This window comes from Lentinus tigrinus (assembly GCF_003813185.1).
Source record: "Lentinus tigrinus ALCF2SS1-7 unplaced genomic scaffold L226scaffold_6, whole genome shotgun sequence".
Taxonomy (NCBI): domain Eukaryota; kingdom Fungi; phylum Basidiomycota; class Agaricomycetes; order Polyporales; family Polyporaceae; genus Lentinus; species Lentinus tigrinus.
Genome location: NW_027137915.1, coordinates 1,401,592 through 1,425,194, shown reverse-complemented (window position 1 = coordinate 1,425,194; position 23,603 = coordinate 1,401,592). Strand labels below are relative to the sequence as shown.

The following is a 23,603-nucleotide window of genomic DNA, read 5'->3' as shown; positions in this document are numbered from 1 at the left end:
CGATCGCATCGTCATGCGCGCTTGACGCTCTTGTGTCTCAACCTGGTCTCAACCATCCCCTCTTCCTCCTTCACCATGTCTAGACAGCACGACTCTCTGCTAGAGCGACTCTGCTCCGAGGATGGAAAAGTAAACGTTGATACTTTTAACAAGGCAAAAGCTATACTACACACCGCGAAGCTCAAGACTGGACCGGGATCGGGATATGCTCTTGGAGAGGGTGCGACGGGGCTGCCTGCCATTTGCGCGTACATTGCTGCCGAAAAGTGAGTTCTGTTCATTTCTTGACGCGTCAGACGCGCTTTAACTTGTGTAGGCTGGGCGAGGTTAATATCTCGGAGAAAATGGCGCAGACCGCGTCGTGTCTCAAGCCGAGCCTATTCAAAACCACTCTCAAGACCGTCCGTTCCGCACTGGCGGCAGCCGAGGCCGCTACGTCCCCGAGGAAGGCAGCAAGGAATGTGTCGTACCAGGATCTAGTGGTTGGGTACAAACTCGGCAAGAAGGCTTTGGTCATAGACTGGATGAAACAGGCGGAGATCACACTCATGCAGAACCCGGAGATGCGGAGGCGGCTTGCGAAGGCGTATGACGCGATTACCGTCGCAGTGTTTTGTTGGACACTCCGGATAATGGGAGTACGTGTCTATTCCTACTCTACTGCTGCTGGAAAGACGTCTCAATATGGGGCGGACATGCAGAAGAAATTCGATATGGACGAGTTGCGAGAGAAGTACCACGTCTCGAAGGACCGGTTCGAAGAGATCACGGAAGCATTGCACGAAGTGTGTAAGAGCGTGGAGAAGGCCATCAAGGATGACATTACTTCGCTCAGAGCTCAGTCCTCTATCGGCAAACTCCCAAGAACGGCGACTACCTCACCCACGAAGCAGCCTACGACCAAAGATACTTCCATCCCCCCACCACTGCCCCCTCCTGCACTTACACCGTCGCGCTCGCGCTCCCTTACGCGATCTCCGTCCAAGTCTGTCCTTCGCGCGCCCAGCGCAGACCTCTCCCCCACCAAGACCCCAAGCCACAAGCGCAAAGTCGCGTTCGATGGCCCCATAGCCGAGGAAGACGAAGAAGAGTTCGACGCGCTCGCCACGCCCTCGAAGCGGCAGAAGTTCTCCTCTCCCATCAAAGCCCTCACCACACCCCTAGCTGCGACACCCGCGACCCCACGCTCGTCCACGCGTCTCGCGGGCATTGCGGCGATTCGCGCTAGACGAGAGGCAGAGGAGGGTTCTATGTTGTCCATGGGTGCGGGCCCCTCGACGCCCCGCCGCCCACGGACACTTCCCTCAGAGCCGTCCTCGACACATTCGAACCGCTCCGTCCGCTCATCACGCTCGCACACGGGGAGCGCGCCCTCGACACCGCGCAAGAGGATGACGTTGCCCACCGTGCGCGAAGAGCCCGAGGTGCCGCGCCGACGGTATCGCCCGGTGTTTGCGGACCAGCAGCAGTGGTTGAAGGGCGATGCGCGGCTGGAGAGGGAACTGAGGCCGTATGTGGACAGGTGGCGCGAGTTGATGCAGAAAGCGGACGGGGACATGTGGAAGGCGGCCGGGATGGCGGCGTACGCTGGGACAGTGAAGTTGGGGAGCTGATTAAGACTCGATGCTTCTGTTGCAGTTCGCATACGTCTTGAGTGATCTGTACTTAGCATTTACGCGTTGAGACCTGAGATGATGGAGTCGCGGACTCCGTGCCTACTCGGTCTATGTTGTACTATGTGGAATTGTTTTTGGACGAAACACCGTACGAGTACATGGCAGACAGGATGTGCGTGCCGCTGCGATCAAGGTACGTGGTAGCGTCGACACCCGGGGTGTGTTCATCCTGCACCATGGTAGGGGTGGAATCAGCGTGACTTGCGACAAGCATTGCAGCGTCCTCAGCAAACCAAGGGTGAGCAAGAACTTCGTCTGCAGATGGGCGGACGTCGGGATCTGTCGCGAGCATCCAACGTATCAACGAGATGAGGAGATCAACCTCAGCCGCATCAACGTCAGGGTTCTCCTGTATGAATTCATCGCGCCGTCGGGACCATCCAGCGTGTGCATTCTCCGGTGTGACTCGATCTGTGTTGATGGTGAGTAAATGCTCAAGCAGTCTCTTATGATCGCTGAAGGACGACACATACCGCTATACTTCCGCAGGAACTCGTTTTTATCCCAGTACTCACGCCAGGCAGGAGGAATGACTCCCTCAAACTTTGCCTGCCGAAGTAGGCATGCACAGGTTGAATCATGGACGATGGCCTCTCCAGTGAAAAGCCTCAGCATCTTCATTTGCCTTGTGAACCTTATGCAACGCGCGAGGAGTAAACTGAGGACTTACCAGAGCGCCCAGACACCATATGTCACCCTTCATAGTGGGGAGCACCTCCAGCCCACCACATCCAAAGTACGCGAAGGAGGCCTCTGGCGGTGGACACACCCAACGGATGTCATCGGTACCTTTGTCCTCTCCAACTTGCCGAGCTTCAATCGACAACATGAACGTCATGAACCACAGTCGAGTAGGGCAGGAAGGGACTTACCGTTCCCAAAGTCCAACAACCTTGCAGCCTGATGCGCTTCTAGGCCGCCATAGTATTTATAGGCCTGAAGTAGGTCGCATGGGCTGAGAAGGTAAGGAGGGAGGGAGGAACTATGAAGTGCTGGATCATCCGGTACCACCATCGTCACGTCGTACTGGTCCAGCATTGACATTGTATACACAACTTCTTTCTCAGTGAACGCAGAGGGCATGGCGCATCCGATATTGCCTATATGTATATCTGAGCGAAGTCAGTCAGTAGAACATGCATCAATTCAAAGTCAAAACGTACCACCATGTATGAAGCCAGAGCGGTGTACGTGCGCAAGTCCACGGGTGATGTCCATCGCAATTTGCTTCTTCGAACGGGCGGGCAGTACAGGGTACAATGTCTTCATAGGCATAACCACCTCGGTAACATGTACCTTGTGAGCACCATTCGGGCCGGTGAAGGTGAAGTCGTCCAGTAGGGATAATACATTCCGGGAACCAGGTGTGTTTGGAGATGTCTTGCAAGCTCTGAGAGCACGAGCCTCACGCTCTCCACCCGAGGAGCAGTGGGCAGAGAAGATCTTGAGAGCTACTAGACAACTGAGGGGCCCGAATGACAGTGAGTAATTAGTAGTCGCTTGCAACAGCATGCAGATGCACTCACTCAAGACGATCTACCTCCTGAGCAAGCCAGATGGTGGCCTCTCCTCCCTTACCAAGCTTGTGCAGTATGCGATAACCACTGGGCGCAGCCTGACAGCGAGATGCGGAGGTGGAAGGGTCGGGGCGAATGATGTTTGTGATAGCGACAGGATGCAAATATCCTCGTCGATAGCGATCGAGCGGCTCTTGGAGGGTCTCATTCTCAAAGAATAAACAAGTAGGGGCGAACGTACAGGAACTGTCCATGCTTTTATCTGCAAGAGTAGACGAAGAGGAGCATCGGACCGGGGGACCAGGGGCATGGTTTTAACTTTTACTGATGAACCGGCATTTGCCGGGCCGAACACCGGTTCCACACCGAGGCTGCTTGCACTGCAAAGAAAGCATCCTTTCCGCAGATAGCGAAGGCGTAAAAATCGGATTGTTGAAAGTAAGCAATTTGCTTTAGTAAGTACTTTGCCTGTAACCCCCTTATATTGCCATGAAAGGCTTATTAGTCTTTCTTACCTGCACAAATGGGCCTTATCGCCAAGTTTTCCCGCTTCAGAAACTTATCCTATCGAACCTCATGGAACTGAATGACCCTAAATTTCCGCAAAATATTGGCTCGGAGGAAAGGATGCGTTGGTTGCAGTGTTGGGCCCTGCTGTTGCCAACTTGCAGGCTGCAGCCCTCGTGGACGCCGGGACAGTGAAGCTGGGGAGCTGGTTAATCGATTAAGACTCGCTGGAGTTCGCATACGTCTGAGTGAACTTTAGCAGTGGTTACGCGTTCAGACTTCAGATGACGGTGTCGCGGACGCCTACTTGTACTGATGTTTTTTGGATGAAGCATCGTACGGGTACTCTACATGGGTACGCCAAGATTGCCAACTAGAAAGCAAGACGCACGATACCAGAGTACTGAACCACAGAGAGAACTGCTAAGGTGGAAGTTCTCAGTTCTTTTTGGCCTTGGCGGTTGCCTGTGCAATCCGGAGTGACTTCGCGATGTGGCCATAGGAGTCGTACATCAGCCAGAAGGGAATGACCACCCAGCTGCATAGATCCAAGTCAGCGATACGAAGAAGGGGTGCTATTAGTATGAGGATGGCTTACATGACGTTCATGAACTATGGATGAGAAACAGTAGGTGAGTGGTCAGGGAGCTGATCATGCACAGACCAAGGTGTACTACTCACAAAGAGGTATACCCAGAGGTAGAGGAAATTCCCCGTCTCGAGGTTGGGGCTACCAGTGAGCCACTCTGGGCAGAAAGTCATCCACCTACAGAAAGCCACGCGTGTCATGGTTCGCGAGTTAGGAAGAGCGATGACTCAACGTACCCTCCATATATTTCCGATGTGCTGAGGACGATGATCCAGTAGTGGCGCGCGGGGTCACCCTGCACGAGTTGTTTGAGGACGTAGAAGCACATTGTGCCCACGCCGAACACGGTAAGGAGCTCAAGGGACACGACCGTAGGGTCCGACACGCCCCAGCGGAAGTCAGCGAGCGCATACTCCTTCCCTGCGAGGAGCGTCAGTATCTTCGCACGAGCAAGGCACAGCTGGGAACGTACACATCTGTGCCATGGGTCCCGAGCTCGTGTTTACCTGCCGGCCAAACATGGAATAGTAGACAAACGACGCCTCCAGCGTATAGTGAATGATTCCATCAAATGCCTATGTATCAGGCAAGACTATGAGGGATGTCACTGCATACAAGTCGTGAAGACACGCACCAGCCAGACGAACGTGAACCGATCCTGCCAGGTCGCATTCTTGGGGAGAAGGACCTTCGCGGCTATGTGTGCGGCCAAACCTACGGTCGCAACAAATGCGAGTGAGTATGCCGAGGTCGCGGTGAAGATTGGGGGTGCAGTCGACATGGTGGTAGGCCGTGAGTGCAGCAGCCTCGACCGTGTCGACGAGAAGCACGGCGTTGAGATGCGGGGAAACCGTCGCACGGTCACATGTACGACGCGTCAAGTTCCGTACCGCGAGGGATCCGACGCGCTTGAAGTTGCCGGGCCTTGCCCGATTCGTGAACTCCTGCAACTTGCTCGTTACCATCATCTCACTGATCCCTGCTAGGACGTTCACCTATCACAGCATGCTCATCAAGGGAGATCTTGTACATTGTCCGAGTTTGGGTGAGGTGGCTATAATGCGAAACTATCTACTTCGTATGTGTAAATCTCCTTCAACGATTGTATGCGCTTACACATTGGCATGCGTGTTGCAGGTGTGGATAGTCGAGGATATGTCGACCACCTTGCGCACGCATCACACGCGGACTCACTCTCGATACTGATGCATGAGGACCCAATCATCATACCCCAGGGATCGTTTCTTCTCCCGACCTTCTGCGACCTACATCTTCACGCGCCCCAGTTCATGTACCAGGGCACAGGCCTCCATCTACCGTTGATGGAATGGCTGAACGAGTACGCATTCAAAGCGGAAGAGAGTCTCGACTCCAAGCCGCAGCTCGCAGAGTCGGTATACAGACGGCTCGCGGCTCGTCTGATTGAACATGGCACTGGCGCGGTGCTGCTTTTTGGCACGATCAAAGCCGAGACTAAGTAAGTGGATTTGCTACATTGCTACATATTGTTAGTCGGTGGCTTGACATCTTGATAATATCCTCACTGTGCAGTCTGATCCTCGCTCGTGTCATGCGAGAGGCAGGGATACGCGCCTTCGTAGGCAAGCTATCGATGGATATATCCTCTCGTCCGACCTATGTGGAGCCCTCTACCAATGCGTCATTGGAGGCTGCTCGTTCTTTCTGTGATCGCTGTCTGGATGTATCTGCAAGCTTGCCGGCGCATGAGCGACTTGTAGAGCCTGTCATCACCCCACGATTCATACCCACCTGCTCAAACGAGCTTCTGGCAGGGCTGGGGTTGCTCTCTGCGGAGAAGGATCTCCGTATCCAGAGTCATATGGCGGAGGCCCATGATCAGATCCAACACGTTCTTTCTGAGCGTAAGGTGGACGATATGGACCTGTTCGCACAGGTGAGTCTTGGGCGCACTCACCGGCCTATTGCTCAATGTTAATGTCTACAGAGCAACCTCCTCACGCCGCGCACTGTACAAGCCCATTGCACCTTCCTCGCCCCACCAACCCTAGCTCGCCTTGCAAAAACAGGCACTGCTGTGGCCCATTGTCCACTTTCGAACGCCTACTTTTCTGCCCAGCCCTTCCGCCTACGTGAGGCCCTCGACGTAGGTGTGCGAGTCGGGCTTGGGACGGACATCGCGGGTGGGTACTCTATCGACATCATGAACGCTATGCGGCAGAGCGTCGCTGTATCGCGCATGCGCGAAGGTGCACGGATCAGCGGGCACTATCAGGCAGCTGGCGACCACACCGAGCAGGAAGACAAAGTCCTATCGGTCAATTGGAAGGAAGCCCTCTATCTTGCTACTAAGGGGGGCGCCGAGGCGCTGAACCTTGCGATGGGAAGCGGATCGTTCGTTGTTGGTGCACCGTTTGATGCACAGTGCAGTGAGTGATACTTCGGCATCCGGCCGTTCTTGTTTGCTCAGAACTTGGCTAGTACAAGTCTTTGACGCTGCCACCGGAGAGGGCACTGGCGGCCTCGACTTCTTTCAAGATCCCCGACCAGACGGACTGACCCTAGAGACACTCGAGAAATGGTGGTGCATCGGTGACCTGCGAAATCGTAAGGAGATGTGGGTGCAAGGTAGGACTATCAGCCGTCATTAAAGAAGCAATCGCATATGCTGTAACCCGAATGTACAATACACTATTCCTCCTGATATCACGATGCCAACCACAAAAGAAGAGATCCGCATAGAATAAAACTGGTAAGTGGGGAAAGAGTCCGCATCTGTAATCAGCTCATGTCCATCTTCTCCAACTCCTTCCATGACGGCAGCCCGATGATCCCAGGAAGCTCCGCCCATATCTTCTCTCTGAGAGCAAGCACGTCTCTCTTGAATGTCCTCCGGCATTGCGTGCATACATTCGGATCCTCTGCCAACTCATCGATGACCTGCACCGTGTAGGTGAGCGGCCCTGTCCGCACGACCCAGGAACGCGATAGCCGCGATCCCAGTCTATAGAATGCCTTCTGACACAGTCCTGGCTGGCCAGAGCATCCCTTTGTGGTTGCCCTCTCGCAGCAGTTCTGTCGGATGAAGTCTAAGATGACGTCTATCCGATGCTGGTACATGAGCGTATAATCCTGCAGGTCGCGTGCCGAGAGCTGACTGGAGGGACGTGAGGGGTGCTCGACCTGCAACTTTGGATGATCCGCACGGAGGATGTCGGGGAGTTGGTATAGGGAGAGGAAGTACAGCGCGGAGGGGACGACGATGTTGACATGCGTCTCGCGTGCGAGGTTGAGGACATGCAATGGGTGGACATAAGGGTAGGTGAGATCGCCAACGAGCGGGGATTTCATCGCTCGGTCAATGAACCGATCATGCCCCTGTAACGTATGTGGCCATGTATCGAGGAGATGCCGGATGGCCTGCCGTCGTAGGTGTGCGATGAAGTACTTCGTCGCTAGCCGGAGGATCCCCGCGATGTAGTAGAAGTCTTGTATGCTCTGGTGCTGGAAGGACCTATCGACAGGCAATAGACAAGGGCAGCAGGGACAAGGACGATCGTTACAACGTGAACATACGGGAGATGCGTGCGACGCACCGCGTGCGGGGTGAGACTCACGCTCCGTCGTACAGTGCGCGGATGAGTGCGCTCAACTCCGTCGGCCTGTCGTACATCCGCACGACCTGGCACCCATCCGCAACCTCCACATCTTCCGCCGTAGGTGGGGGGAGCTCAAACATCGACTGGAAGACCTCGGAGTGTCGTGCTAGCACGCCGCGGTGCACCTTGAATGCGACGGTAACATCGGAGGCGGTGTCTTCAGTGAGGACAATGACATTACCGTCCTCGAACCACGGTTCTCCGCGCTGCTTGGATGGAATTGTGGCCCGTGAGGCGGGGAGCATACGTCCGGCGTCGTGTCTGTTGATGTGGATGTGGAGGCTCGTGGAGGTAGGAGGTAAAGGAAGGCGGGTGGCGGTAACCGCCAGGAACACCTTGCTTGCTCTCCTCCATCGTCTGGATCAGCTGTCGTCTCCGGCACCCTCTTGTTCGACGTCTCCAAGATATGACATAGACCACTTAACAGGGCCTGATGTCGCATACACCTCGCTCACCGCGCTCTCGTCCATTATCACGGGTGCCTTCTCGTTCTGGTACACCAGTTCCAAGTCCATCTCGTCTCTCTTCGCCTCTTGTCGTACGACCTGCACCTTCAGTATCTTCGCTCAGGGTGTACAGCTATGGGTCCTCTGCAATTCACACGCCAGCCTCTACGCAGACCGAGACCAGTGGAGGCAGCTCCGACTCATCAGTAGTTGAAGGGATACTTGTACAAGATGCGGATGTAGATGTAGACGTCATTGACGGAGAGCAGGGGAACGCTAGCGGCGTGGTAGAGTCTCGCGCTGACAATGAGGAGTCCAAGAAGAACCTGCGGGACCAGCTGAGACGGACTTTGGCGAAGAAGGAATCCTTTGGAGGTTCGTGTTTGCGCTCTCTCGTCGCCAGGGCATGATATCAAGCCATACCGCTAGACATGTCCCCATTTAGGCGTCGTCCCAGTGAGAATGTCTCCGCAATGCAAGAAATCACTCATACACCAGGTCTGTCACTACAGTACATCTCCATACTATACCTATACTAAGCCAAAGACTGCAGTGGAACAGTATCCTCCGCGACAGTACTTCGTACTGACAGATGCTGGAAAGCCGGTCTTCGTGAGGCAAGTCGTGCATCTGTGACCTCTAAGCCACCAAGCTCAACTTCGATACCCAGCGACCATGACGCTAACTCGGATAGCGTTACTGCCATGATTGGGGTTGTCCAAGCCCTTGTCTCCATCTTTCTCGACGATGGAGACAAACTGCGGTGCATCAATGCGGGAGGCACTCGAATAGTGTTCCTACTACGACCTCCACTATACTACGTCTGTGTCTCGGCATGGGGCGAACCAGAATCAGTCGTCAGTTATTTCCTCACATTTCGCATGTCTCCGTCTGCTGATGTTTGCGAAGCAAGACCCGATTTCATCTTGAATACTTGCATCTGCAGATCCTAAGCGTAGTATCCGCCGAACAGTTGCGTCGGATGTTTGAGCAACGCCGCAACTTCGATCTACGGCGACTGCTAGGAGGTTTGTCTGCCATAATGCGGTCTGGCACCATGGTGCTGACGCGGTCCTATAGGCGCGGAGCCCTTCCTCTACTCCCTCCTCTCTAGACTAGAGTGGGATCTGGCGATGAGCACATCCTCTCTACACTGCTTGAAGCTTGATCCCGTCTTGAGAAAGACGGTCGCAGACATTCTTGTACCTGCGTCCAAGATCAAGGTGCGCATACGCGTCGCTTCATGACAGTTTCTTACTGACCTGCAGGCAGGAAATGCTCTACGTCATACTTGTAGCTCAAGGGCGCGTGATAACCCTCGTCAGGCCAAGGAAGCACTCTATACATCCGTCTGGTATGACAGTACCGGCATGCTATCAACTTGACTTCTAAATGCATTCGCAGACCTCCACATCTTGATCAACACCATACACTCTCCATCGATACTGAACAATTCCGCTGCCGCTTCGTGGTTGCCCGTATGCCTACCGAAGTTCAACGCTGGCGCCTTCGTGAACGCATACGTGATGTTCCTGCCACGGGGTGACATGCCTACGACACCCAGTGGCCCGCCAGTGGACGGGGAGGCAGAGAGCACAGCAGCCAGCTCCGAGGCGGATGATACAGAGAGTACACAGAGCCTTCCCACTGGAATCGCTACAGATCGTCCTGCCGAAATCGGCCTCATCTGTGTCAGTGGCAACGCAGATTTTGAGGCAGTGCGGGGATGGTGTGAGACTGTCTCTAATGTATGTCCTTATATGTTTCATGTACTCAGTACTAAATGGACATGTTGCAGCGACTCGCGAACGAAGGCCTTATGAAGAAGCTCACAGATGCCATATCGCAAGGAGATACGCAGTACTCTGTTTCTAACCTTGGCGTTCCTGGCTTGCGACACTTCATGTACAAATCGCGGTCGCATGTCCAGGTGACGATGCCCATGTTCGAGGATCCCTATGACCAGCCCAACGAGAAACGAAGGTAGGGACTCAAAATTTGTACAACTTGATAATGAATGTTGACGCGGTGCCCATATAGGCTCATCACTCTCTATCAGACCATTTATGATGCGATACATGCAAAGTCTGGACAGGAACGCACCCTCAAGTTGCAATACCTCCGCACAAGCCAGGAGTGCGTCATGGGTTGGGTATGTATTGCTTCGTGTCCGCTTGTCTCACTTTTGTTACTGACGACAGTCCTCTGCAGATTACCCAGCCTTTCGAGCTGTACGTTGCTTTATCACCAAGGCTACCGAAGAGCGCTGCTGTGGGCGCTGCGAACGCCATCGCGCGTTGGGTGCAGAAGGAGGAGAAGCAACTCTTTCTGACGAATGCCCCTGTATTTTAGCCTCTGCACTAATAGACTGGTGGATATGTAGTATTCTTGCCGCAGGTCGTCGGTTCATAGTCATGACTTACCCGCGAACGTAACCCTAAGCGTTCAAATTGGGTTGATACATTGATATGCTACAAGACAAGTCTACTCTGTTGATACATCCATATGAACCACTTCCTCGGCGGGCTTGTCCAGCGCAGTGTTCTTGTTCCGCCTCTCTGCCAGGAACGCATCTATGCGTTGCTTGAGCTCGACGTCTGCGGGGTACATCGCTGTCAGTGGAGTGCATAGGGGCGTGGATGCAGTCCAATACGTACTGGGGATCACCTCCTCGATCTTCAGTGGCACCCGATTGAAAGGATCCTTCGTATCGGAGAGCAAGTGCGACTTGATCGTGGACCTGTCGACGACAGCCCTGGACGAAGGCAGTGTGACAGGATCGCGCATGAGCGTGTACATGAGAGGATCTATAGAGGGGACGGGAAGTTCAGCAAACAGCCAAGACACGCCGGAAAGCCACATACCCAAGAATTCATCGGGAATCTCTCCCAGGTCCTCTTCAGCCTCCAAAGTCGCCTTCGTCTCCTCGACCTTCACGACGAACAATCGCAGTTTCTCAATCTCGTCGGGAGACTTGAGCGAGAACCTCCTTAGGATCTCCGCCGCCTGCTCAAACAGCTCCTTCCGGTAGCTCCGTCCATCGGCCGCGACCCCACGCGCGAAGTCTCCCTGGTCGCTTAGGTTGAGATAAACCTGGATGATGTCGCTAAGGAGCGACTTCGGGTCGAACTTGAACTTCTCCGGGTTCTGCACTTTCAAGTTCCGGCACTTAGGGCCCGCGAGCGCTTCTAGGTTATAATCCAACATGGCAGCGAGCTTGTCAACGATCTCGGGCACCATGAAAGGCGCCTTGGTCTCGCCAGTGAAGATCTTCAACAGGTCGACGGTTGAGTTTCCTAGCTGAACGTATCCGCTGGCTTGCCGCTCGAGGGTACGCAGATGGCCCTCCCGCTCACGGCGGTACTGAGCGGGCTGGGCATCCCATGCCGCGCGATCCTTCATCTCTGTCTGAATCTCATGAATCTTCGCGAGATCAGAGAGTGATTCGTCCAAGAGGTAGGTGACGTCGTTGATCATGAGGTTAACGAAGCGAATGAACTGCTCGGAATTGTTGCTGAAGTAGAAAGGGTGAGCGACCGGTGTCTATAATTCACACATGCATACTAACGTCGACTGGTCCTTGAGTGCATCGCGGTGTGTCTGGTTATTCCATATCTGTTTGAAGATGTATGCGATATTCCGACGCGAGTCTGGGAGTTAAGAGCTCAGGGCTCAGGGCAGGTAGGTACGTGTCATTATGCGAATACGCACTGAATTTGTCGTAGAACTGAGAGCTCGCACCGGTCTGCTCGACCTCTATAAACCGACATTAGCAGTGGCTCATGCACAGTTAGGATAACATTACCAATGTAGAAGTGCATCAATGCGGGCATCAAGTGCTTGAGAGCCATGGGATGTGTGTTCAGTAGTGTCGTGAGGACGTCACGGTGTTCGCCCCACTTCCAGGTACCGTAGAAGAGCACCTCAACGATCTTGGCCTTGAGGAACGGGTTCTTGATGTACCAAGTCGATGTGAGGAACGTCAGACACCAGATGAGCATCTCGTTCTTGCCGGATAGCTCGAGACTCTTGGGACTCTGGCTGGAAATAGCAGATGAGCGCATCCCCGAGAACATAAGCCACATAACATACCGGATGACGAAGAGGTAATACTCGATCACGTCCTCAAGGAGGTACTCAGGCAGAACACGGAAAGATTTAGGGACGTCTTTCGGCAAGGGGAGCCTAGTAACCAAACAACGCGTTAATATGTATGATCAATGGCGACAAGACGAATGACGTACTCGATGGTAGGGTTAGGGTGCTTCTTGCGAGGATCGACAAAGCGGATGAGCCATGTAGACACGAGGTTGGCGAAGCTGATCGACCTAAATACAAGCTCGGGGTCGGCAAGCTGTGTATCATAGGCCAGCTGGGCAGCATATATCTTGTCTTGCTCTGCCTGTAACGATGTCAGCAATAAGTAAGGAACGCAATCACAACACTTACTTTACCGGCATTGATCGCTGCTTCTGTCCGGGCCTGATAGGGTGACTAGTCGAGGGAGTCAGGATGCGACTTCTCCGCCACACATCGACATACGTACACCTCTCCATGACTGGTCACTGTTGAGCACTTCCAAATGTCGACGAATGTCTTCGTACTGCCTCCCGAGTTCCTCGACATTGTTCACGATCTTCTGCTGTCCAATGTGATTTGCAGCGAGGGCCAGGAAGAAGATGTCCGAGATGAAGTTCGGTGGAGCTATTACGACGTCAAGATGTGGCGCCAACGTTGATAAGCGCGACTCGGCCTACCTGTCGTAGCCTCGTTCTCTTTCCGCCATGACTCTGCCTCGTCATTCGTCGCGTTGATGCGCGTCTCGTCATTGAGGTCAATACGAGACGAGTGTGCATAGTACGCTGGGTCGATCCGGTCCATCTGAGCTACAGTCAGGAGCAGTCGATGATGCGTTTGAGTGCGGACGCACCTTGCTATACTGTGCATCCATGAACGGCTCACAGAACTGCAGCAGCAAAATCTGCAAGTTCATGATAAAGCAATCGGAAGACACCGTCAACATATCAACCTAGCGTCGGTTTAGAACATGGCTGCTCAGTGTTACGGATAAGTATGACGTACCTGCATGCCGGCACGCCTCCGGTTGAGGTTGATTGCACGGGCGAAGTACTGGAGCACGGCTTCCCTCGATTCAGCAGAGGCACGGACAAATGCATTGAAGACCTGGAAGAGAGATGACTGCAACGAAGAGTTAGCTTGTGCGCAGGGCGCGCAGAATATCCCTTTACCTGAAGCGTCTTGAGCGTACCGCGAAGGCTTGCCATCGCCGAGGTGATCTCTCCAGCCGGGCGTGTCTCGGCATTAGTGAAGTATGTCGTAGAGATCGATGGCTATGAACTCGGGTCAGTACTCAGACTCAGCTGTAGAAAGGAAAGTCATCGTAATACCCATTCCCTGTGGAACACTCCCAGCCTCAGGAGAGGTCCCATCAAGCTCTTCGACTCAAACTCGGACGCGGATACCTCAGGGTTCCACTCAGGCAACCTTGTGATCATTGCCGCGACCGGCTTGACGCTAACGAGTGCCTCAAGCCCGCTGATGACGCCACGCCATCCATCCCCACTCGACAAACCGACAGCGAGCGATTCGTGCCAGCACAGCTTCACAACAACAGGTCCTAGGACGCTGTCGATCTCGTTGTCTGGCTCGAAGCGCCTAACGAGATCTTGCAAGAAGAGCTCAATCTCCGACGCATCAAGGAGGTTAGTTGAGGAGGTGGACAGATATGGACCGGAGAGCGCGGAAAGGGACATGAGAGAGGGTATGAGCTCCTGCGAGCCGAACTCCTTGCCCGGAATATTCGGCTGAGGGAACATCTCGGGCTCTTGCAGTGTTAGGCCGGTATAGCTGATGATCAGGTCACGCAGTTTGTCCAGAATGTCGGACGCTTGCTGTTGTTGTAATGGCACGACATTCTGAGGATAGATGAATGAGGATAGATGGTAATACCAGCAGGGCGAAGGCGCGTACCTTCTTCAGCAATGAGGACCTGGCGACGTTCAGTCGTTTCCAGCAACTAATGAGGTACTCCAGCACAGTTTGTTGTGCGGGTAGCGAGGCAAGTACGGGAAGAAACTCCAAGTCGTCTCTGTATATTAAAGTAAGTTGAGCTAGACAAGGAAAACGTCGATTTACGTACGACATGCCCTGTGGGTCGAGTTCCAGCCGCGCAATCAGGGTGCGGTCCACAATATCAGCGTTCAGTTGCAGCGGGAGGCCTGCGAAGAGGAGTTGGAGGAGTGTTATAGAGTACTGAAGTTCATCCGGCATACCTTCGCCCTGCAGTTCATCCGCGAGGTTCTTCAGCCACACCACCTCGTATGCGGTCTTCTCTGCCACTTCCCGCTACCAACAGCCATCGGACGCGGACCCATATATGAAGTGATGAGAACATACCTTAAGAGTCACATTGAAAACGGTAGAGATGGTCTCATCCTCCCAGCGCGGAAGATCGAGCTGCACAGGTGCAGTCACTACCGGAGCTTTCTTCTTGAGAGGCACAGGCGACGGTGCCGCTACCAGGGGTTCAGCCGGTCGCTTCTGAACAACGGGTGGGGGCGTCGGTTTCTTTGGAGTAGGAGTAGGTATAGGTGGAGGTGCGGGGGTGCTGGAGGTAGATGCAGCTGGACTAGGACTCGAGGACGCCGTTCCCTGTAGTTTCGCTAACCGCTTGAGACGGATCTGCGTTCTCCCCTTGAGAAACTTTCAAAACAACCTGCTGAACGTGTGTGCTCACTCTCTCAGCGTCGCTCTGGGGGTCCGAGGCCATGATGGAAGTGGAAGTGGTGGTACAAGACAAGGATAGAAGTGCGGTCAGGCGAGGAGACTGTACTTACCCGAGTGGTTCAGCGAGCGCCCATGGCTTTACGTCTTGTGCTACGCGACGCGCCCTGCTTTCTGCCACCAGCAGTCCCCTGTCCACTTCGTTCCTCGTCTTCAGCCTCGTGATGATGTTCCTCTTTCCGCGTGTACTGGGAACCGCACGTCTATTCTCGACGTCGGCAGCTGCGCAATTTCCGAAGCTGAAGTCACACTCCGGGGCAAAGAAGCGGTGGAGGTCGATTGCGTCGGGGATCTTCAAGAGGGTACGTCCAGACACATACATCACATGGTGCCATGCTTCATACAAAGATGGTTGGGATGCAGGCAAAGGCAGGGCACAAGCATTTGAACGTCAATAAGAGTCCCGCAAGGAAAAACGCGCTGGCACAAACGACCTACTCGCATGGCTCGCAGACAGCAACATTGAAGAAGCTGCTCCCGTACGGCTCGCCGTAAAGTATTGAGCCTGGTGCTACATATTACGCGCATGTAGAGGGCTTATGGTGAGCCGCCATACTTGGAGTGACCCCCTCTCCTGCTAACATGAAGCTAGTCCACGCATCTATTTGTACCATATCACCACAATTCGTGGTCTAATGCATAACAGACATATCTACTGAATGTCCACATCGGCTTCGTCCAGAGCATTGCTCTCGCTCCGACCCTCTTCAAGCTCGGTTTCGGCCTTCTCACCCTTCAGCTTGCCGCCGCCGAAGAAGGCGCGAATATCGGCCTGCTTGGGGTCGTGCGCAGCGCTGCCGATACCACCCTTCTGGCGTTTCTAGAGACAGTTCTGAGTTGACAAGGTGCGATTCATCGGCTGTCGACCTACCACTTTCTCCAGGTGCTCGTGTCGGTTGACGTCCGTTACCCGAATCCGTAATTTTGGCGGGTTGTTGTCCAGGAAGTCAAGCGGCACTCCCTCCTGCGCGTCCTGAATTGGCTGGTGAGCTCGGAAATGGGAGAAATGTGGAGAAGACGGTGAGTTACCTCAACCTCTACTGTCACCCTCGTCCACGCCGTATTATGCAAACCGCGATACTTGTCTCCTGGATGAACACCCCTCTCGTCTTTGACGAGCAAGGCGGGTATGAGCTCGCTGATGCACAACCCATGGCTCGCGAGAGCGATATTCACTCCCGACTTCCCCTCTCGCGCAGCCTTCCATACATGCGGCATCACCAACTGGTCTACGGCCTTGGTAGCGCGGGCGTAGAGGTCGTCCAAGCTCTCGGCCTCCGGGAACTTCTGGTGCCGCTCGTGCAGGACAGGCCAAATACCTTTTGCGAAGTGCTCCTCGATCGTCATGCCGGGAGTCTGATCCCAGGCCCATGGATGGCCTTCCGCTGCGCCGAAGTGTTGCTCGCGCAGGAGGGGCGATTCTTCGAAGTACGGCTTGGGATCGGGTTGTGCATCGCGTACGGCTTGGCCAGTCCAGAGGGCTCTCTTGAGAGTCGACGCATATATGGCGGTGAACTTGGTGGTGGCCATGGACTCTGCGAGAGCTTTCGCTTGCTACGGGTCCGCACTGTCAGTCGACCGGGATAATCATGGTTGTTTGAAGAGACCCCGGTTAACTTACGTTCATGCCTGCCTTTCTGGTAAGTCACAATCTTTGCCAAGAAAAAGGACACTCACCATGATTAGAAAGCGGTGCATCCTTCCAACCTGCCCATACCGTTCGCTGTATCAACTGCCCTCAGACCGAGATCATGTACCTTGCTGTTGTAGCAGACTTACCAAGTTGTCGGTGGATTCACCATGTCTGATCTAACGTACGATACAATGAATCTCTAATGAGTTTTGTGAAGAAAGTACTCACGAAGGTGACAATGACTGTGGGCGTCGGCATGGTCGCGTTCAAGATGCGATGCGTGACTTGTGCACGTTCCAGCCATCTTGGACCAAGTCAACGTTGCGTCCACCTGGCCCAGGATACGTAGACGCCCATAACGCCGGAAAAGGCAATCAACGCCGACGGCGTGATGACTAAGCATCGCCAGTGCGTGCGCGAAGGTTCCCGCGCCTTGACTTGGCCTGACACAGCTGCTCACCCAAGCTTAGCTTGCGTGTCGTCGTCTTCTGCGACGGTGGACGCGCGTCGCCGTCGCTTTGCTCCTTCATAAGCTTGCGCATCTTACTCCTCGACCCACATACATCTATCCTATACCACCACCATGTCCGGCACGTCTACACCAACACCTGAGCGCGATACCCAGCTTCTCGACGTCGGGAAGCAATGCTCTGCCCCATCCTGTCTCCTGGTAGACTTCCTGCCGTTCAAGTGCCAACATTGCGGAGAGCCCTATTGTGGCGACCACTTCCTACCCACCACCCACTCGTGCGCGAAGTATGATGCCACCAAGCATGACCGTATAGCCCCATCCTGTGAGTATAACCCTCATATCTGCTTGAGTCCTGACTAACTGGAGGCCAGGTCCCTTGTGTAACACCCCGGTTGCCATTCCCCCTGGACAGGACCCCAATATTCGTATGGAACGTCACATCAACACGGAGTGCTCTGTCATGACTGGGAGGAAGGCGAAGTCGGGTACGCCGACTTGCGCGCGACCGAAGTGTGGAAAGGTGTTGTTCTCGCCTATACGTTGTGATGTGAGTATATGTGCTTCTTCTACCAGTGATAACCTCATGCACTAACCATCTTGTGTCGTTTCCTCTAGTCCTGCAAACAGCAGTTCTGTCCACAACACCGCTTCCCGAAGGACCACACTTGCACGACGGCAAATCGCTCGTCTTCCAAGCAAACATCTCCGGCCGATGCTTGGGCGAATGTGTCGAGCCAGACAAGCGCTGCTTCAGCAGCGGCCATCGCTGCAATCAAGCGTGCCGCTACAACCACGCCCTCGAGCAGTGCACGCCCACCAACCTCTAGCAAGTCGCAATCTGCTCCCGTGAAGTCTGTAGCGTCTTCCTCTCGGTCAAACCCTTTTTCGGCCACTGACCGGTGAGTAGCACTCAGTTTATTCCTTGCCAGTGGATCACTCATAGAGCAATAGTCACACCATTCTCATAACCACACCTTCTCCCGCCACATCTGCCTCTGCCTCTGCCTCTGCTAACGAATCTGTCGACGCCAACGACCCGCCTGCACGCTGTTCGCCCAAACCTACTTCACCGACTAATATCGCTACTTCATCCTTCGTCCCGCCGCCACTCTTTGGCATGGCGTAATTGTGGCTATCACTTGTATCGCTATCAACACTTACTGTATCATATCGGCTCGCTAGCCGCGCAAAGGCGGAGCGGGAGAGCAGGAGGAGGGCTATCCAGGAGCGCATGAGGAAGGGTCTGCCGGTCTCGGAGGAGGACAGGGCCTTTTTGGCGCAGACGGAGGGGAGTGGGAAGGATGACTGTCTTGTCATGTAGGAGTGCCCTATTGCTATCTATTATCGTTGGATACCCTGCGGGTACAGTGCGGGACAATTTTGAATAAATCCTCGACTTTGACTTAGAAGCTGGACTCGACTGGGAGGAGTTCTTGTGCATCGGCGGTCGTGCGAACTTCGCGGCCCTCCGCCACCAGCGCGTATTCGCGCGCGCGACCCTGTTGCACACCGTCAACCCTGCTCAGCTCGCCCCCTTCCTGCGCGTTGTTCAATCGCTAGCTTCCTCACTCTTTGATATGTCTGATACTGAGCGCGACGCGTCTGTCTTGGGAAAGCGGTCAAGGAACGGGCAAGAGGCTGAGAACGGCCAGGCAGAGGATGCAGAGCGCCACGATCCCAATGCCATGGATGCGGAAGAGGACGATGATGACGACGTCGGGCCTATGCCTATGCCTGCCGGAGAGGAGGGGCACCTTGCGAAGAAGAAGCGCAAAGGTGGGTATGGCCTGTCATAACTCACTAGGCCCAGGAGTACTCATCACGTCCGTGCAGTCCTGCCGCATGAGAAGCTCTACCTGGAGCATCTCCCGAGCGCGGACCGGTACTACAAGAGTTTTATGCACAGGGATGTGATCAACTTCAACGTCTTCACGAGGTATGTCCTCCTTGTCCTGCGAGTGACCTTCATGCCCAGACTTTGCCAATTCGTCCAGGACGGAGTTCCTGGTCACCACGTCCATCGACGGGCACGTCAAGCTGTGGAAGAAGCAGGAGCAAGGGATAGAGTTTGTGAAACACTACCGTGCTCACTTGGCCCCAATTGTCTCTGTGTCTGCGAGCGCCGATGGTCAGCTCTTCGCCAGTGTGGCAGAGGACGGGAGCGCGAAGGTGTTCGATGTGGTGAACTTCGGTACGTTCCACTCTTCCGATATGTTCAGTTCTGTACTTACAGCACGCGTCAAGACATGATCAACATGCTCAAGCTAGGCTACGCTCCAAATGCATGCTGCTGGGTACACAGACGAGGACAGGCAATGGGTGTCCTGGCCATGTACGTGTTTTTCTATTAGAACAGTTCGCCTGCTGACCTTTCCCCCAGTTCAGAACGCGGCACAGGGACCATCCGTCTATACGACGGTCGAGGCGACGGCAAGCCCATGGAGACTCTCGACAAGCTTCATCGCTTCCCCGTGCACATCATGACTGTGGGTGCTCCGGACACTGTGGTAGCGTGTTCCCTAACCGATGTTGCAGTACAGTGACAAGTACGACTGTGTGGTGTCTGCGGATGAAGGCGGCTTTGTGGAGTACTGGCAGCCCTCAGAGCCGTTTGAGCTCCCGAAGAATGTTCATGGTTTGTGGAACTACAAGAGCGAGACGGACTTGTACGAGTTCAAGAAGGTTCGTTCTCCCAGTTCTTGTGTGTCCAACATTCTACTCATCGCTCTCACAGTCGAAGTCAACCCCAACGTGTATAACGCTCTCCCCAGACTCGTCACATTTCGTGACGTTCTCTCTCCCGGACCGCCAAATCCGCGTCTTCTCCTTTCTCTCAGGAAAGATGACTCGCAAGTATGATGAGTCATTAGCTGCCGTCCAGGAGATGCAGCAGGCTGGGACTGCGATCTACAAAGTCGAGGACATGGAGTTCGGTCGTCGACTTGCAGTCGAGCGCGAGCTGGAGCTGCCGGGTGCGGATGACCGGATACCTGGCATGTGGATTAACGCTGTATGGGACGAGAGCGGCTCGTTCGTCATATATCCTACGTTGCTCGGTATCAAGGGTGAGTAAAAAGTTGCTCAGTTGTACAGTGTCCCGTCCTAACTTCATATGCAGTGGTCAACACGGTCACGAATCGGGTCGTCCGACTGCTGGGCAAGGACGAAACTGTTCGATTCATGCACCTCACACTATACCAGGGTGCACCAGCAAAGAAGGGTCTTACAACGGCGGTAGGTAGTCAGCTATTGGGTTATCACCTACGTTGCTCACACACTCTTTTGTAGGCAGCAGCTGCATCTGCAAACCCTTTGCTGGCTGAAAAGGCCGTACGTGACCCTACTCTGTCGTGCACAGGTTACAAACGCCAGCGGTTTTACATGTTCACCCGCTCGGAGCCTGAGTACGCGATTACCTTACCCTCACTTCGAATGTCGAACTGATGTTGACACAGGGACGACAAATCTGGAGACCGTGACATTTTCAACGAACGCCCGACTCGGGAAGAACAGAGCATCGCGACTGCAGCACCAGCAATCAAGGGCGGCCCGTCACCCGTCGCTAACAGCGCGACGATCCATACCACGTTTGGAGATATGCATCTTCGCTTGTTCCCGCAGTATGCTCCGAAGGCGGTGGAGAACTTCGTGGGCCACGCACGCAGCGGCTACTATGAGGGCGTCATCTTCCATCGTGTCATCCCGAAGTTCATGATCCAGACAGGAGACCCTCTTGGTGATGGTACTGGGGGAACGTCCATCTGGGATCGGGAGTTCGAAGATGAGTTCACTGATGAGCTCAAGCACGACAGGTGAGCCGGTGGAGACGTCGTGTTCCGAGTATGACAACGCGGCTGACCATGGTTCCGACAGACCGTACACCGTCAGTATGGCGAATGCAGGTCCGGGCACGAACGGGTCGCAATTCTTCATCACGACCACTGCGACGCCTTGGTTGGATAAGAAACATACGATATTTGGGCGCGTGTTGTCCGGGCTGGAGGTGGTGCATGCCATCGAGAACGTGAAGGTGAACAAGATGGATAAGCCGTACGAGGACATCAAAATCATAAACATCGATGTCGAGTAGTGTTGTATCACCAGCGATATCCCTATTGTCTCCCTTGCATACTAGCAGAGGAAAGCATACGTTCCTATTTGGTGTTGTACATAGTTCTCCGTGCGGACCCCGAACCGATATGTGGCTTGACGAGCGCCTCTCAATATTGTTCAGTAACCACCACCATCACGCGTCGTAGCTGAACAATATCCCTCGAAGTTCGCGGCAACACTACCCTCGCACCTACCACGATGAACGCTGGCCTCTCGTTAACTCCGCGGGCACCGAAGATCCGCCTTGCCCAGCATCCCATCGCTCGTGGTCTGGCGGCGGCCCGAGAAGTTTTACCATCGGGCGCCGCAATCGCTCACATCCCCGCTCTGTCATCGTGCTTGCTCCCCAGCGAGAAGGGAAGACGCTGCGATTGGTGCCATCACTTACAATCCGAGTCCGTAACGCTCAGACGGTGTTCCAGATGTGCTGCCTTCTGGTATTGCGACAATACATGTACGAGGTAGAACTTCGTGGCCCACCTCACCACTCACTGAAAGCTAGGTCAGGATAGGGACTGGAAGGCTCGGCACAAGAAGATCTGCAGAAACTACAATGCTTTCATTGCGTCGAGTCAGTATCAAGCCTTGACAGCCCACGACCAGGTGGATGCGCTCCTCCTTTCCCATCTCGTTACCGAGCCAGCCGCATGGGATGGAAAGCAACAGCATCATGATCTCGACAACCCAATATCCGCATTATGGGACTTACTCAAGCTCCCGAGAGCAGATGGCCTCGTACCGCCGCTTTGCCTCTCGAAGAGCGTCCAGACGGCGGAGACCCTGAAGCTGGCTGAGGAGCTCTATGCCCGCTTTGGCAACAACAACTTCGTTCTACACTCGCACCTCAACTCATATGGACATGGGATATTTCCGTATGCTAGTCGCCTGTTCAACCATTCCTGCGTACCCAATGCGGCGTGCAAGTATGTCATCACGCCCACAGAGCCGGTCGTAATGGAGGTCGTCTCTCTCTACCAGATCGCCGAAGGAGAAGAGGTTAGGACGTCCGGACATCCTTTTCCACCCGCTTCTTGGCGTTCTCATATATTTTATATAGATTACCTTACCGTATCTGGACCCTGCTCTGCCGTATCAAACACGACAGGAGGCGCTCCGCGCAAACTACGATTTCCAGTGCACCTGCAGGCTATGTACCTTCCAACGCGGGATCGAACCTGTTCCCGCTCCTGCGCTCAGGGGCACCGCGGAACTCAAAGAAGTGGATGCGGCTATCCGCTCTTTCGCCCTGGGCGACATCTCCCAGGAGGTACGAATCCCGATGACACCCGGGCTGTTCGAGAGGCTTCCGGCGGAGCTCTACCCCATCTTCCACGAGTCGTACCTGCCTTCCCTCTCTGAACAATTCAGCAAAACGTCGCACGAGGGGCCGTACGCGGACGCCGTAGAGGCCGGACTTACATTGCTCGCGTTCTATGTGGTGATATACCCACCCAATTATCCGCAGATAGGTGGGTACTCGCACGCAGCATCTTCGACGTAGACGTATGTGACCGTTGACACGACACGTACAGGTATGCACGCCCTGGAGCTGACGAAGACGCTCTGGAACCTCCTCTGCGCAGAGCCGGATGCTTTGGCGGGCCCGACGGAGGACCAATTGATGAGGCACACGAAGTCTGCTGTCGATTTCGCTGCGTCCGTGCTCCGCAACTATGGGCCAGAGGGCGATGACGGCGGACCGCTGGAAGAGATCCGAGTTCTAACGGAGCTGCTGAGTAGCCAGTGAGACCGTTTGGCATTTCGCCACAAGATCTACCCACGATCTTCGCCATTGTGGGGCCTTGGCCAGGGTGAGAACAAGCTCGGTATTTCCTAAACACGGACCGCGCGACAGGGTGCGAGCTCCGTGGTGCAATCAGCATGGTCGCGTTACGGAGCGGGCTGATGGTACACACGACGGCGTACTCTGTGGTAGCATATGCGCTTTGTTACTGAATCACATTAGGCGTACCGACTCCGACGAATGGAACCTTGCCCTAGCTTCGGGATCGGTCGTAATGCGGGTGTAAGGACTCTCCCATGCGAGAAGCCGCCGAGGAAGTCTCCTGCGAATATGCTAGCTGCCCGAGGGAGCCTCATGAACGTGGGCGTGTGACTTCCCGCCGCCCGAGGATTGATCGAAGGGGGTTATGTTGCCGTCGGCCACTCTCGTGACATTGACAGGTGCGGACGTATGGCCGCCGACCG

The 23,603-nt window shown here is 54.6% G+C and overlaps 12 protein-coding genes across 12 annotated transcripts; 7 read left to right on the top strand and 5 right to left on the bottom strand.

The window, feature by feature from the left end:
- Positions 1-50: 50 nt before the first annotated feature.
- L226DRAFT_611087 (uncharacterized protein) lies at positions 51-1,663 on the top strand. Its single transcript, XM_067686238.1, has 3 exons — positions 51-266; positions 317-638; positions 702-1,663. Exons 1-3 carry the CDS (start codon positions 76-78, stop codon positions 1,611-1,613), a joined length of 1,425 nt encoding a protein of 474 aa, XP_067538472.1. The 5' UTR covers positions 51-75; the 3' UTR covers positions 1,614-1,663.
- Positions 1,664-1,734: 71 nt separating this feature from the next.
- L226DRAFT_568883 (kinase-like protein) lies at positions 1,735-3,447 on the bottom strand (the record flags this gene model as incomplete). The annotated part of the gene is made up of 6 exons (XM_067684220.1): positions 1,735-2,087; positions 2,150-2,291; positions 2,347-2,489; positions 2,549-2,776; positions 2,840-3,138; positions 3,203-3,447. 6 exons carry the CDS (start codon positions 3,445-3,447, stop codon positions 1,735-1,737), a joined length of 1,410 nt encoding a protein of 469 aa, XP_067538471.1.
- Positions 3,448-3,969: 522 nt separating this feature from the next.
- Positions 3,970-5,086, bottom strand: L226DRAFT_504395 (Emopamil-binding protein). The gene is made up of 6 exons (XM_067677984.1): positions 4,924-5,086; positions 4,762-4,864; positions 4,526-4,709; positions 4,382-4,466; positions 4,299-4,312; positions 3,970-4,238 (listed from the first exon to the last, which is right to left on the bottom strand). Exons 1-6 carry the CDS (start codon positions 5,068-5,070, stop codon positions 4,139-4,141), a joined length of 633 nt encoding a protein of 210 aa, XP_067538470.1. The 5' UTR covers positions 5,071-5,086; the 3' UTR covers positions 3,970-4,138.
- Positions 5,087-5,294: 208 nt separating this feature from the next.
- L226DRAFT_544313 (Metallo-dependent hydrolase) lies at positions 5,295-6,919 on the top strand (the record flags this gene model as incomplete). The annotated part of the gene is made up of 5 exons (XM_067682265.1): positions 5,295-5,367; positions 5,427-5,766; positions 5,841-6,204; positions 6,256-6,697; positions 6,750-6,919. The coding sequence occupies 5 exons, from the start codon at positions 5,295-5,297 to the stop codon at positions 6,917-6,919; spliced, it is 1,389 nt and encodes a 462-aa protein (XP_067538469.1).
- On the bottom strand, positions 6,888-8,223 carry L226DRAFT_482687 (uncharacterized protein). Its single transcript, XM_067676982.1, has 2 exons — positions 7,886-8,223; positions 6,888-7,782 (listed from the first exon to the last, which is right to left on the bottom strand). The coding sequence occupies exons 1-2, from the start codon at positions 8,170-8,172 to the stop codon at positions 7,050-7,052; spliced, it is 1,020 nt and encodes a 339-aa protein (XP_067538468.1). The 5' UTR covers positions 8,173-8,223; the 3' UTR covers positions 6,888-7,049.
- A 51-nt stretch (positions 8,224-8,274) lies between these two features.
- On the top strand, positions 8,275-10,843 carry L226DRAFT_532655 (DUF254-domain-containing protein). The gene is made up of 11 exons (XM_067680305.1): positions 8,275-8,748; positions 8,803-8,871; positions 8,927-8,990; positions 9,044-9,230; positions 9,287-9,401; positions 9,454-9,596; positions 9,646-9,727; positions 9,778-10,121; positions 10,172-10,356; positions 10,414-10,525; positions 10,585-10,843. Exons 1-11 carry the CDS (start codon positions 8,361-8,363, stop codon positions 10,723-10,725), a joined length of 1,830 nt encoding a protein of 609 aa, XP_067538467.1. The 5' UTR covers positions 8,275-8,360; the 3' UTR covers positions 10,726-10,843.
- On the bottom strand, positions 10,714-15,221 carry L226DRAFT_532654 (uncharacterized protein). Its single transcript, XM_067680304.1, has 20 exons — positions 15,131-15,221; positions 14,791-15,075; positions 14,667-14,739; positions 14,534-14,612; positions 14,365-14,482; positions 13,782-14,309; positions 13,623-13,724; positions 13,456-13,572; positions 13,304-13,402; positions 13,131-13,254; positions 12,920-13,077; positions 12,823-12,867; positions 12,618-12,775; positions 12,466-12,558; positions 12,179-12,414; positions 12,085-12,129; positions 11,942-12,023; positions 11,238-11,887; positions 11,031-11,180; positions 10,714-10,970 (listed from the first exon to the last, which is right to left on the bottom strand). The coding sequence occupies exons 1-20, from the start codon at positions 15,161-15,163 to the stop codon at positions 10,858-10,860; spliced, it is 3,288 nt and encodes a 1,095-aa protein (XP_067538466.1). The 5' UTR covers positions 15,164-15,221; the 3' UTR covers positions 10,714-10,857.
- A 74-nt stretch (positions 15,222-15,295) lies between these two features.
- L226DRAFT_335353 (mitochondrial 54S ribosomal protein bL35m) lies at positions 15,296-15,860 on the top strand. Its single transcript, XM_067674032.1, has 3 exons — positions 15,296-15,479; positions 15,541-15,719; positions 15,770-15,860. Exons 1-2 carry the CDS (start codon positions 15,342-15,344, stop codon positions 15,670-15,672), a joined length of 270 nt encoding a protein of 89 aa, XP_067538465.1. The 5' UTR covers positions 15,296-15,341; the 3' UTR covers positions 15,673-15,719; positions 15,770-15,860.
- L226DRAFT_532653 (phosphoglycerate mutase-like protein) lies at positions 15,764-17,106 on the bottom strand. The gene is made up of 7 exons (XM_067680303.1): positions 17,039-17,106; positions 16,957-16,986; positions 16,855-16,900; positions 16,799-16,806; positions 16,207-16,731; positions 16,049-16,150; positions 15,764-15,997 (listed from the first exon to the last, which is right to left on the bottom strand). The coding sequence occupies exons 1-7, from the start codon at positions 17,066-17,068 to the stop codon at positions 15,830-15,832; spliced, it is 909 nt and encodes a 302-aa protein (XP_067538464.1). The 5' UTR covers positions 17,069-17,106; the 3' UTR covers positions 15,764-15,829.
- Positions 17,107-17,263: 157 nt separating this feature from the next.
- On the top strand, positions 17,264-18,658 carry L226DRAFT_532652 (uncharacterized protein). The gene is made up of 4 exons (XM_067680302.1): positions 17,264-17,604; positions 17,654-17,829; positions 17,898-18,181; positions 18,234-18,658. Exons 1-4 carry the CDS (start codon positions 17,394-17,396, stop codon positions 18,406-18,408), a joined length of 846 nt encoding a protein of 281 aa, XP_067538463.1. The 5' UTR covers positions 17,264-17,393; the 3' UTR covers positions 18,409-18,658.
- A 123-nt stretch (positions 18,659-18,781) lies between these two features.
- Positions 18,782-21,501, top strand: L226DRAFT_482677 (peptidyl-prolyl cis-trans isomerase). The gene is made up of 11 exons (XM_067676981.1): positions 18,782-19,058; positions 19,116-19,218; positions 19,277-19,473; positions 19,527-19,614; positions 19,663-19,768; positions 19,818-19,964; positions 20,017-20,347; positions 20,401-20,516; positions 20,571-20,686; positions 20,738-21,094; positions 21,156-21,501. Exons 1-11 carry the CDS (start codon positions 18,860-18,862, stop codon positions 21,370-21,372), a joined length of 1,977 nt encoding a protein of 658 aa, XP_067538462.1. The 5' UTR covers positions 18,782-18,859; the 3' UTR covers positions 21,373-21,501.
- A 19-nt stretch (positions 21,502-21,520) lies between these two features.
- On the top strand, positions 21,521-23,422 carry L226DRAFT_504377 (SET domain-containing protein). Its single transcript, XM_067677982.1, has 4 exons — positions 21,521-21,849; positions 21,898-22,391; positions 22,453-22,864; positions 22,928-23,422. The coding sequence occupies exons 1-4, from the start codon at positions 21,594-21,596 to the stop codon at positions 23,140-23,142; spliced, it is 1,377 nt and encodes a 458-aa protein (XP_067538461.1). The 5' UTR covers positions 21,521-21,593; the 3' UTR covers positions 23,143-23,422.
- Positions 23,423-23,603: the final 181 nt, after the last annotated feature.